Source organism: Narcine bancroftii, chromosome 3 (genome assembly GCF_036971445.1).
Source record: "Narcine bancroftii isolate sNarBan1 chromosome 3, sNarBan1.hap1, whole genome shotgun sequence".
Taxonomy (NCBI): Eukaryota; Metazoa; Chordata; class Chondrichthyes; order Torpediniformes; family Narcinidae; genus Narcine; species Narcine bancroftii.
The window spans coordinates 351,790,871-351,804,340 of record NC_091471.1 but is presented as its reverse complement, the minus strand read 5'-3'; the positions used below and the strand labels follow the sequence as shown (position 1 = coordinate 351,804,340).

Here is a 13,470-nt window from a genome sequence, read left to right as displayed (position 1 = left end):
GGCTCTAATTGCTCATTTTCCTTCAGCAGAACCTTCATCCTCTCTCATTTATGTTGCTGGATTCCACATTGAGCACTGGGTTATTCCTCTGCAGATCTGAGGATGTGCCCTTAAACTTGGTCAAAGCAGCCTTCAGGACTCATGCCACCGGCTGTGAATGATCAGATCTAACCACCAAACTCTACCATCGCCTAGCCAATACATTCCTCAAGTTGAATGGGCCTGTTGGCAGTTAGCTCATGTTCCCTGCAGTCCCTTGCGCATGACGGCAAAGGTGAGAAGAATTGAGTCATTGTTGGACAAGGGCAAAGATTGAGGCTTGTTTTGCACTACCTTCATGTAGTCACAGCCACTGACTCTCTTGAAGAATGCCACCTGGAGCATGGCATCCAGATATTTTTCAACTCCCTGGGCCATGTAGTGTCCAAATTTCAAAATGCAGCATGTCACATCTGAACCAATATTCCACATCTGATACGCATTTGGCCACTGCCTGCATGACAGGTTTCCCCTGTCTCCCGATGCACTGAGTAATAAAGTGTTTAATGATGATCCATCTACCATTCAGTCCTCCCTTGACACCATGTGGCACTGAAGTGCAATCCAGTGCATAAGGGGACTGCAGCAACTAACCAGAGCTCTCAAACATCATTTCCCAAAGACACTTCTTCTCCCACTTAGAAACACAACAGTAGCAGGTGCACTGGTACACCAATAGCTGCAAGATCCACTTCAAGATGCAGAGAAATCTGATCTGGAATTTGGTTGCTTTTTTTGGGTGGGAATATATAGGTTGGCACAACATCGAGGGCTTGTTCTGTACTGTAGTGTTCTATGTTGCAAGCAGCAGTGAACATCACCAAGAACTTCTCCTGGTCCAACCTTGTTGCCGCTATGACCAACAAAGCACATCAACAACTCTAGTTCCACAGCAGCCTCAGGAAATTCACCTTGTCCCAAAGCCTCTTACCTATTTTTTTCCAGATGCACCATAGAAAATAGCCTTTCTGGATACATTGCAGCATGGTTTGGGAACTCTTCTCCTTAAGGCAGCAAGAAACTGCAGAGTTATGATTGTAGCTCCTCCCCTCCCCTCCATCAACCCCATTATTACTCCCCATTGCTCCAGGAGAGCTGCCAATCACACCCTGGTCACACCGTCTTACTGCATTTCCATCCAGCAGGAGGTACACGAGTTAAAAACATAAACTTCCAGATTCAAGGACAGTTTACTTCCTGCTGTTATCCATCTCTTGTACGAGCCTGTTATTAGTAAAAGATGGTGTCCCTGTTCCATTTATCTGTACTTGGTTCTCCTAACAGTATAGCTTGCACTCTTTGACTCGCTGCAACACTCTACTTTGTGCTTTTATTTTATTCTTGTGTCATCTACTGTATTTCATTATGGGTTGACTTACTGGATAGCTCATAAAACAAAGCTTTTCACTGCATCTTAATATACGTGACAATAAACATTTTAAAACAAGTGGAGGTGCCTTCAGGAAATTCGTGGTACTTTGGTTAATTTAGAGTGAAGCATGAAAGTCTGCAGACACTGTGATTGTAGTAAAAACATACAAAAGTGCTGGAGGAACTCAGCCGGTCTCACACCGTCCATAAGAGGTAAAGATATATTACCGACGTTTCAGGCCTGGGCCCTTCTTCAAGGAACAAGCAAAGAACAGGAAGGTGTCAATGAAGACTGAAGAATGTGAGGGGGAGGAGTCCAGATCAACAGAAGGTGTTAAATGGATTTGATGAGAGGAAAGGTGAGAATTAATTTTGGCTCTGTAAAAGGAGACAGAGGGAAAAGAGGAGAGAGAGAGAAAGACAGGCAGAGCTGGGGAAAGGCAATAAGGAGAAGAAGGGTTGGTGGAGGATGGAGTTTAACAGAAACCGGAGAAGTTGATGTTAATGCGATCCGGTTGGAGGGTTGGATCATCATTCATGGGTTCAAGGTCAAAAGCAGAATTGGAGTAAATTCCTAAATTTTGATGTAAACTTCCAAGTGTGTTGATTATGATAAGGACCTTGAGGTGTTAGTTGCTTCAGTCAATCAATGGAACTTCTGAAATGCCAGTAATTTGTACGTTAACTGCTCTTCAACATTCTCTGGCACTCAAAGCAGCACAGAGCAGTAATATAATCAGTGAAAAGAACTCTTGAATCAACATTAACTCTGGTTTATTAAGAAATTTAAATCTCTTTCTTCCTTCTTCCAGTAAACTGAAGAATAGTGACAAAGATCGACGACTCTCGGTGGAGATTTGGGACTGGGACCGCACCACCAGGAATGACTTCATGGGTTCCTTGTCCTTTGGTGTGTCTGAGCTGATGAAGTCTGGGGCATCTGGCTGGTACGTGTGTTACCCAGGCCACTGTGAATAAATCCCTTGCTCTAGAGCAGCCATTCTCAACCTTTCTTTCATCTGTAACCTCCTCTGCTGAAAGTTTATGCTACTGTTCTGTTTCTTGGTGCACAGAAGAAGTGCACTTGGGAAATTATTTTTTGGGGGAAAATTTTATTTGTAATTTTACAGTCTCAAACTTTACAAACATTAGGGGGATCACTCCTCACCTTTTACAGATTAGTTTATATCGAGCCATTATTTACCCTTCCTTCCCTCCATCTTTCATCCCCCTCCCACCCCAACTCTAACAAAGAAAGAAATATATCAGATACTGAAAATAACAATGCAAATTCACTTTTTTTAAAAAAAAGAGTAGAGTGCTGGCCAGGCCTCTGACTTACTTCCTCAGTCTTGACATTCTCGGACTTGTGTGAGCCTATTGTCCATTATTTCCTTTTGAGAAAGGCATTGGGAGGGTTACTCACACTTGCGCCTCATTGTATTGAAAGTATGGTTGCCACACCTTAACGAACGTGTTGTCTCTCCCTCTCAAGTTGTAATTTTCTTCAGGAGAACAATGTTCCATCACGTTATGCTTAGCTGAGAGTCAGATTTCCAGACAGCCATTATGCATCTCCTGGCCACAGCCAAGGCAACTTTTACAAATTGAATTTGGTGTTTGGAAAACCTCGGACTCACGACCCTAATATCCCCCACAGGATCAGGGCTGGACCCTGTGGATACTCCACCCCAGTCATTTATTTTCTAAAATGTCCCTCATTTCTACCCAGAAGGGTCTCACCTTGGCGCATAACCAGGTTGAATACACAAAGGTAGGTCTCTCTGCTGCATCTAAAGCACAATTCAGAGATTTATGATTTAACCTTATGTGATTTTTGCAGCATAAGGTATAGCTGGTGCAAGAAATTGTATTGCACCAACCTATATCTTGACAGAAGTCGGACCAGCATCGTTCAAGAATTCTTGTTCTTAAATCTGACTCCCATCTTTGCCTCAATTAAGAAAACCCAGTTTCAGGCTCTTGCGTTGGAACAGGAGATGAATTTACATGTGATCCCCTTTTGAATTAGAGCCTCCATGTCACTATACAATGGCAGGGGCATTGTTGGGCCTAACTTGTCCATCAAAAAGATCTTAATTGAAGATAGCAGAAGAAGGTCTTATTTGATAAATCAAATGTATTTTTTATTTGCTTGAATGACTTGAGCTGGCCCTTCTCTTAACAATCTTCAATACACTTGATCCCTTCTGGCACCAGGTCCCCAGGATCTTATTACCATTGGTCATAGGAATTAATTTATTCTGGGTTCAGGGCATTTTGGAGGACAGTCCTACTTTTAATCCAATAATGTGGTTTATCTTTTGCCACTTTTGCATTATGTGCTTTCATTTAGGGACGTCTTTTTTTTGGGTTATTTGGAAGACGACACAAAAGAGTCTGGAAAAACAACCACCTGAAGAAACACACAAAGATCAGCGTTTACAGAGCCGTTGTCATACCCACGCTCCTGTTCGGCTCCGAATCATGCGTCCTCTACCGGCATTCCCTACGGCTCCTAGAACGCTTTCATCAGCGCTGTCTCCGCTCCATCCTCAACATTCATTGGAGTGACTTCATCACCAACATCGAAGTACTCGAGCTGGCAGAGTCCGCAAGCATCGAATCCACGCTGCTGAAGACCCAACTGCACTGGGTGGGTCACGTCTCCAGAATTGAGGACCATCGCCTTCCCAAGATCGTGTTCTATGGTGAGCTCTCCACTGGCCACCGAGACAGAGGTGCACCAAAGAAGAGGTACAAGGACTGTTTAAAGAAATCTCTTGGTGCCTGCCACATTGACCGCCACCAATGGGCTGATATCACCTCCAACCGTGCATCTTGGCGCCTCACAGTTCGGCGGGCGGCAACCTCCTTTGAAGAAGACCGCAGAGCCCACCTCACTGACAAAAGACAAAGGAGGAGAAACCCAACACCCAACCCCAACCCACCAATTTTCCTTTGCAACTGCTGCAATTGTGCCTGCTTGTCCCGCATTGGACTTGTCAGTCACCAACGAGCCTGCAGCAGACGTGGACATACCCCTCCATAAATCTTCGCGAAGCCAAGCCAAAGAAGAATTTAGTATCCTATTTATATATAATCTCTCCTGCTATCTTCTCCCCTACTGATTTCTGCCCAGGAGGGTATATTGTCTTCATCAAAGAATGATGTGATAAACCTCAACTAGGCCGCCCAGTAGTATTTTCTGAAGTGTAGGAGCCTCATTCCTCCCAAACTGTAATCCCAAGTCAATTTCTCCTTGGAGACTCTGGCTACCTTATTTCTCCAAATAAACTGTCTGACATATCCATGAAGTGTCTTAAATAAACTCTGGGGCAATGTCACAGGCAAAGATTGAAAAAGGAATACAGCCTTGGCATCATGTCCATTTTAATGCAGTTGACCCTGCCTATCAATGTTATGGGCAGATTTGTCCATTTGCGTAGGTCCTCCTCAATCTTCCTAAGCAGGGGGAGATAATTCAGTTTAGACAAATTTTGTAGATTTTTGTCCACCTTTATCCCCAGATAATTAATCTCCTTTTGTGGCCACTTGAACTTGCTCTCTCGTTGATATTCCTCATAATCAATTTTGTATCCTGAGATTTTACCACAATAGTCCAGTATGGTCTGTAACCTGGCCAATGACCCTACTGGCTCTGAAAAAAATATATTAACATATCATCTGCAAATAAGTTCATTTTGTGTTCTTCCCAGCCTACTCTAAATCCCTTAATGCCTGGATCCTGGTGAATGGCTTCTGCTAATGGTTCAATGGCTAATATGAATGGAGCTGGGGACAGCAGACAGCCCTGCCTACTCAACCTAGTCAGTGGGAAGCTGAGGATATTTGCCGGTTAATAACCTTGGCCTTAGGTTTTAGAGTATAATGCATTGACCCAATTTATGAATGGTTGATCCAACCTGAATATTTCCAACACTTTAATCAAGAAGTCTCACTCTAGTCTATCAAAGGCTTTTTCTGTGTCCAGTGCCATGGCTATACTTGGATCCACCCTACAAGTGCATACTTATATTGGCTGCCAATTTTCTGCACGAACCCTACCTGATCTGGATTTATTAGTTTTGGCTAATACTGACCCAATCTATTTGCCAGAGCTTTGGCTATTCTTTATAATCTGTGTTCAGAAGTGAGATTGGCCTATAGGAAGACGGCTTTAGTGGGTCCCTATCCTTTTTGGGAATTACCGTAATTATTGCCATTGAAAAAGTTTCTGGAAGAGTATGGGTCAGCTGTCTGTTCTACCATGTCCATGAACAACAGGTCCTTAAATTCTGTGTAGAATTCTGGGGAGGGCGGGGTGGGTAGAATTCATCCTCTCCTGGAGACTTATTGGTCTGTAGCAAGCTCAGTGCTTTTACTATTTCTTCCTCGGAGAAGGGAGTATCTTATCATTCCCACTCCTCAGGCTCTAAATTTGATAGTTCCAAATGAGACAGAAATTCATCTATTTTATGAAAATCACCATTTGATTCAGATTTATATAATTGCATATAGCACTGCCTAAATGCTTCATTTATTTCTTTTAGTTTACAAGAGATTCCGTCTGCCTCTTTTTGTATTTCATTAATTGTCCTTGCAGTTTCCTCCGCCCTCAACTGCCAAAACAATACCTTATGGGTGATTTCACCTAGCTCGTATTACCTTTGTTTGGATCTCAGTATCACTTTTTCCATTTTAAATGTTTGCATGGTATTGTACTTGAGCTTTTTATTTATTAACGTTCTGTATTCTTTCTCAGAGCCTGATTTTTGATACTCCTTTTCCAATACATTGACCTCTCTCATATACTCATTTTTAATGCCTTTAGTTGTTCCTCTCAGATAAGCTTTTAATATATTCCATAACAGAAATTTGTTGGCAGTGGAGGTACAGTTTGCCTCACAAAATATTTCTATTGAGCTTTAATAAAATGACAAAATTCTGGCTTTTTCAATTGCAATAGATTAAGGCATCACCTCTATGTTGTAGCTTGTTTCTCTGGCATGACAATAGTTAATGTCAATAGTTGAAGGCGAATGATCTGATAATACCTTTGCCGTGTACTCAGTTTCTACAATTCTGCCCTCTAGCTGGGCCGAGGCTAGAGACAAGTCAATTCTGGTATAAGAATGATGTTGTTTCAAGTAGCAGGAGTAATCTCTCTGCCTCAGGTGTCCACCAGATTTAACTCTTCCATACCTTCAGGGTTGCAGGGTACAATAAGATAGACCTTGTTTCTTAGGACATTTTAAAAACTGAGTCAAATGCTTTGCGCTTTTTTAAGACCGCCATAGTTAAATTTGGGTAAAAGAGAAACCTCGATTGAACTGGCCAATAGTATTTTCAAATTCTGCAGGACCCCACCCCTTTCTATCCCCGAAAGCTGCTGCACACCGTATCTTTTCTATGTCCTGATATTTCGTAAGCCTAATCAAGACAGAGCGAGGTATCTGTTCTGGACCTGGTTTTGAAAGAGGGGATCGACGAGCCCCCTCTATCTGTAGACCCCACCCCCATTCTCTCTTTCCTCAATATATCCGAGATCCAATTCCTAAAAAAATGTTATTGGTCTCTTCCTTCTACCTGCTCTTTTACTCCTACTATTTTTATATTATTTATTTTGCTCAAATTTTCTAGTGCATCTAATCTTTCCCATATTTTTTTCTTTCTCCATTATCCAGGCATCTCTATCTCTTTCCAGTCTTTCTGTTATCTTCCACCCTTTCTTGATAATTCTTCCACAGCTCTCTTACTTTCTCCCATTTCCTTTGATAATTCTTTTAAAACTTTCTTTATTTTGCCTCCTCCACAGCTTCCATCATTCATTTAATATCTCTCATGAAAGGTTCTAGACCTTCTTTCTTTCAGTCCTGCTTTTCTTTGTCAGTAGCGTCAGGTCATCCTCCTCCTCCACGTTGCTCCCCATGCTGCTGCTTCCCGATGCCCCACAGCTGGCTCGAAGTTACCTGCGTCGTCGCTGCATTCCCACCGCTGCCCACGAGGTTCACCCCACTCTGCAGGTAGGTCACTTTTGCGGTGCTGCCTGCACCTTTTCCCTGTCCCTCTCGGTCTTTTGGTTCAGGATCGTCATCTCCCGTGGCTCCCTTCGCCCTGTTGCTGGTCCCAATGTTGCTTTCCACATTCTCTCCCTCCACACGCAGGGCTCACCCCGTAACGCTGGCATCTGCACTCTTTCCCGAGCCTGTTAGTGTGCGTGGTCCAATGCTTTTGGGGTCTTGGGCAGGCGATTCAGATGGCCCTTCCACGTGATGGGTGGGTCACAACTCTGGCTTTTTCCCCCCTGCCTCTGGATACATTGGGCAGGCTCTGCCATCTTCCCTGCCACGAGGCTGTCTCTCAGATCCTCGTGGGGTAATGAAGTCGAGATTTCTTTTAAGGCAATCTATTTCTTAAAATTTTTGTGTAATTTTTGGCCTGTTTTTCCCTCAAATTCACTCTTTTTCCTGGATATCCAGTTTTTCCCTCCTACTCCTTCCTCAGCATCACTGACCATTCGGGAAGTGATGTTTGAGAGCTCTGGTTGGTTTACGAAAAGTATCTTGTTTCTCCAGCATGGTCTTTTTATTTCAATTACGGTGTCTGCAGACTTTAGAGCTTTTCTCAAACTTTATGGCCTCCCTTCCCTGTGAAGCAGTCAAGTTTATTTGGTTTCTTCCGTACTTCTCTCCTACAGATTATATAAAAACCATACATATATTTGATTTCACTCCATGGCCCCCTTAAATGTCCTGTGGCCCCCATTGTGAATGGCTGCTCTAGAGGATTAAAGGCTGATTGACTTCAAGATGATTGAAATGTATTGTTGGAGCAGATAAAGGGAAGCTACTTACACTGATGGAGGAGACCAGAACAAGGGTATGTAGACTTTAAATCGGAGCTCCACTTTGGTTCAAGTGTAAAGTCAGGGCACCCATCTCAGGCAACAAATGGTAAGAATTTCAAACTCTCTCATTCCAGAAAGCTGTGAGGCTGGAGGTCAATTCATGTTGTGACGGAATATGTTATGTTTTACATTGTATGTAAATATGATTTTGGGAGACGAAGTGTGGCAGGTTTTATTTTGGTGAAGGTCACATACAAACACTTCAAAACAGATCTCATTTAAAATACTGGAGCTCTGCTCATGCTAGACAGGTCAGCTCCGAATGGTTTTGTAAAAATTGTGGGGAGTGCTTATAGAGACTTCACTAATGGATTGTTTTGAACAGCAACAGATGAAAGAACTCAGAGGATAAGGTTTGGAGCCGCAGTCTGTCTGAGTGGTGCCTGCTATTCTAAAAGGGTCATGTTGTTTTTCCAAGCAGAGAGGGAGTCAAACAGGCTTTTCTCTGTGTGTGTGTGAGAGAGAGAGATCATTTTTGCAGTTTTACAGTCAACAGCAAGAGCTGGGACTGGGAACAGGTCAAGCTGGCAAGCTTGTGGAAAAAACCCCATTTGGAAGACGAGTTGTGAGTGCTTAGTTCAGCCTGGTCAAAGCCCTTGTGGTTCATACAAGAGGAAAGGACTGGCTGCTTAATGTTTCACTTGAAATAAGAGAAACAAAAAGGAACTCTGTGTTGACCTCTGTAACAATGTCAAAACTGAGATTTAGGTTTTGTTGGATAATAAGGCATACTTATGGATCAAGGAAGGTACATTCTGGTTAGTATTAGTCACAAACTAATTAATTGGTAGATCAGGTGAAGGGATTGAATGACTATCTCCCAATTCTATGTTCCCAAAATTGAACAATCTGGAGTTTTACTGAATCTTCACTGGATGTTTATTTTCACTCTGTGCATCTGCATATCCCAGGATTTTAAGTGTGGAAAACATTTCCCCAAATTCTTCCACCCTATAATCCCTCATAGTCATTGGGTTTTACAGCACAGAAACAGGCCCTTTGGCCCAAATTGTCCATGCCCATATATCTATAAACCTTTCCTTTCCTATCCATGTACCTGTTAAAATGTCGTTTAAATTTTATAATTATCCATGAATTTAAGATTTCCTCTGGGAGCTTGTTCCACATACCCACCATTAACTGTGTGAAAAAGATGCTCATCACTTTTGTGTTTGCCCTCCAACATTAAATCTATGCCCCCTCTAGTTGTAGATTCCCCAAACGTGAGAAAAAGTTGATGACTATTTATCTATGCTCCATGATTTTATAAACCTCTATAAAGTCCCTTAGCCTCCCACAGAAAAAGATCCTAGCTTCAACTGACCATTTAGGCCTACCAATTCTGGTGTTATTCTCATAATTCTTTCCTGCATCCTTTACATCATAATGACATCTTCCGCACAGGTGAGTAACTGAAATGGTTATCCTTGCCCCTTTCATGGAACTGAACTCCAATTCACTTTGTTCTACAACACTCTCAAGGCCCTAACATTCACAGTACAAGTCCTGCCTTGGTTTAACCGACCAATGTGCAAAACCTTGCATTTGTCCAAGTTAAATTCCGCCTACCACTCCTTGATTCATTTTGCCAGTTCATCTAAGATTATATCTTGTACAACTTTCTTTACTGTCCAATGTAGTCCAATTTTAGTGTCTTCTACAAACACGCTAACTGTCAAACTTCAATGTCATCAACATGGATAATAAATAGTGGACCAAGCACCAATCCCCGTGGCATGCCTCCTCATGTTCATTCTTGTTGATCTCCCTGCCCAAATCCAGTTCCACTTGGTCTTTATTTCAAGCCTGATGGGACCAAACTATGAATAACAAAATCAAGTCTTTGGGCTGAGTTCAGGTTGGCTTAGCTGAGCTCTTTATAAATAAATGCACAGCCTTAATAACATGTACCTGATGGCTGGGAGATTGCTGGGAGCACATAGAGTTTCCCATTTCTAAATGATCAGTCCATTGTAAGGTCTGAGTCACCTTACCTGGATCTGACTACATATGGTGGTGTGGGTGGAGTCAGCATGGAAATAAATTCAGGTCCTTGTGCTCAGGTTAGCTCTGGTCAGTTTGGATTTCAATTTTATGCCATTGCTGGCCTCCACTGCAATTGACGGCCCCAAACAGTCCTTCCAAGTTAAGCAACACTTCACTTGTGAATCTCCAGGCATCATCTACTGCATCCAGTGCTGCTGTCGTTGTGGCCTCCTCTATGTCAGAGATACCTCCCACTGGCTGCCCATTTCAATTCCACACCCCATTCCCACACTGACATGTCTGTCCCTGGTCTCATGCGCTGCCAAACCAAGGCCACCTGCAAACTGGAGGAATAACACTAATATCCTGTCTAGGGATTCTCCAATCAGATGATATTAACATCACCACCCCCCCCTCCCCCCCAGCCATAGCCATCTCTGACCTGTTGGCCTGTGCTCCTCACCTATCATTTTTATTCCAGCATCTGCCTGCTTTTTGCTCATAACTTGATGAAGGGCTCCAGCCTGAAATGTTGGTTATATACCTTTACTTCCTTGTACAGGAGAGCATAATCTGCTGAGTTTCCCCAGCACATTGCATTCACAATCACATTGTCTGCAGAGCTTTCTGTTTAACTTGACTGTACATCACTATCCACTCTTTTCTTTGTAACTCTCATTTTCTGTTTGTTGGTCACTGCTTCTCCATCCTTGTTAATATTCCCTCATCATTTGATCTTTTGACTGTCATCCGTCCAGTCTCCTCAAGTATTTTAAGTGACCACTATAATCTTGCCCTCCATGTTACTCCCACAGGTTCAAGCTACTAAGCCAAGAAGAAGGAGAATACTACAATGTTCCTATTATGGAGGATGGCGGCGATTCTGAACTTCACCAAAAATTTGAGGTGAGAGCTACTAACTGTAGGTTCCTTTCCATCACCCATTATTTAATGAGCTTCATGGCATCCTTGGTTTGTATTTAAATCTGTCAAGTATTTTTCAAATAACAAGAACTCAATGATTATATCCATTTTTGGGTGGGGAAATCATAGATGAATGAGTGAGGGAGGGAGCGCAAGAACCAGTGAGCCCCAGCGTATGTGCCCAAACATATATGTGTACCAACAGGTGTACCAACAGGTGTGTGTGTATACAACAACATCTGAATCCATATGTGTGTGTATTAATGTATATGAGTAGAGCCTCATCTCCAGTCATTTTGGACTCACTTGTCACTTACAATGAGACTTCAGTCACCCTACATTAAGCAGGATCATGCACAGACTTTCTTCACTTTGCAGATAGACTTTAGAACCTGTGAATTCACTGAACGTTGGGATCTTCATTGAAAAATCCAGTAGCAGCAGATGCAAATATTGCTGTATTATCTAAGGGTAGTTAAGTCCCCCTGACCAGATGGAATGGACCCTTGGGTCCTGAAAGAAGTAGCCAAAAAGATTGTGGAGGCATGAGTAACGATCTTCCAAAAATCAGTAGATTCTGGCATGGTTGCTGAGGACTGGAAAATTGTAAAGGTCACTCGTTATTTAAAAAAGGGAGGGAGACAGCAGAAAGGAAATTATAAACCTGTTAGCTTAAAATGAGTTGGAATTGATGGTCAAGGATGAGGTTACAGAGTTCTTGGAGGTATATGACCAGATAGGCCAAAGTCAGCATGGTTTCCTGAAGGGAAAATCTTGCCTGATAAACCTACTGCAGAACTTTTTTGAGGAAACAACAAGCAGGCTAGACAAAGGACATGCAGTGGATCTTGTATATTTAGATGTTCAAAACACCTTTGACAAGGTGCTGCACATGAGGCGGCTTCACAAAATGAGAGACCATTGAATTACAGGAAAGATACTAGCATGCGAAGTGCATTGGCTAATCGGCAGAAACTAGAGAGTCGGAAAAAAGGGATCCTATTCTGGTTGACAAGCAGTGGTGTGCCACAGGGGTCAGTGTTAGGTCCACTTTTTAATGTTGTCTGTTAATGATTTGGATTGTGGAATAAATGATACAAAGATAGGTGGAGGGTCGAGTAGAGAGGAGAGAAAAGGAGAGGCTAAGGGAGAACGGATAGATTAGGAGAATAGGCAGAAGTGGAAAATGAAATACAATATTTGAAACTGCATGGTCATGCACTATAGTTGAAGGAATAAAAGGACAGACAATTATTTAGATGGGGATATGATTCAAAATTCAGTGTGGAGTAGCGATGCATAAATTGACTTGGAAGTACGCCTTGGGAGGTTTGCAATGACCCCATTTTCAAAATTATTATGAGGCAGCTCAATTAAGATTTATTAATTGTATGTTAGATGTTTCATGTCCCCCTAGTTGGGCCAAGGTAGAATTGAACCTTGTCCACATCAATTTATTTTCAAATGGAATTCTGTTTTATTACAAAGATATAATGTACCGGTTTTGAAACACTTATTAGGGATTTGAATTAAAAGGAACTTATTAATAGGTTCAAAAGGTAAAATATTGGTTCAGGCCCCAATATATCAAAATAAATTAATTCCTTTTACATGGAATAATACATTTTTAAGAAATTGGCAGATCAAAGGAATAAAGTTATTGCAGGATTGTTTTGAAGAGGATAAACTTTTATCATTTAACCAACTTAGAGAGAAATTTGGGATTTCAGGGAATTCTTTGTTTATAATCAGAGCGTTAGTGAAATAAAATTTTGGAAGAGAAATGAAAATTCCAAAGATAACGAAATTTGAGTTTATGATTTCTCAATTTTCGGATAAGGGTTTTATTTCAGAGATGTATCCGCTGTTACAAGATACTATGGATAAAATAAATTTAGATAAATCCAGGATTAAATGGGAAAATTATTTAATTTGTGATATCGATCAGGGCGACTGGGAGATTATGTCTTTTGAGGGTGTGAGTAAATTGTTTAATGTAAGATACAGTATGATTAATTATAATTTTTTGCATCAGTTATATTTAACCCCTGAAAAATTGAGAAAATATGGATTTAGTAATTCAGAGTTGTGTTTTAGATGTGGATCATCTAAGGGGAAGGGGAGGGGGTGGGATAGTTGTAGTTTTAATTTTTATATTATGGATTTTGTAAAAGTTTTTGTTTGGAAAATATTAAATAAAGTTTAAAAAAAATTCAGAGTGGCAAAGGGACTTGGGAGTC

The 13,470-nt window shown here is 41.7% G+C and overlaps 1 protein-coding gene across 4 annotated transcripts in view; it reads left to right on the top strand.

The window, feature by feature from the left end:
* The window catches only part of LOC138759418 (protein kinase C alpha type), a 286,911-nt gene that overhangs the window by 203,634 nt on the left and 69,807 nt on the right, over positions 1 to 13,470 (top strand). For all 4 annotated transcript variants that reach the window (XM_069929780.1, XM_069929782.1, XM_069929779.1 and 1 more), the window contains exons 7-8: positions 2,223 to 2,357; positions 11,122 to 11,212. In XM_069929780.1, the coding sequence (XP_069785881.1) occupies positions 2,223 to 2,357; positions 11,122 to 11,212 (226 nt within the window). The remainder of the gene's footprint in view (positions 1 to 2,222; positions 2,358 to 11,121; positions 11,213 to 13,470) is intronic.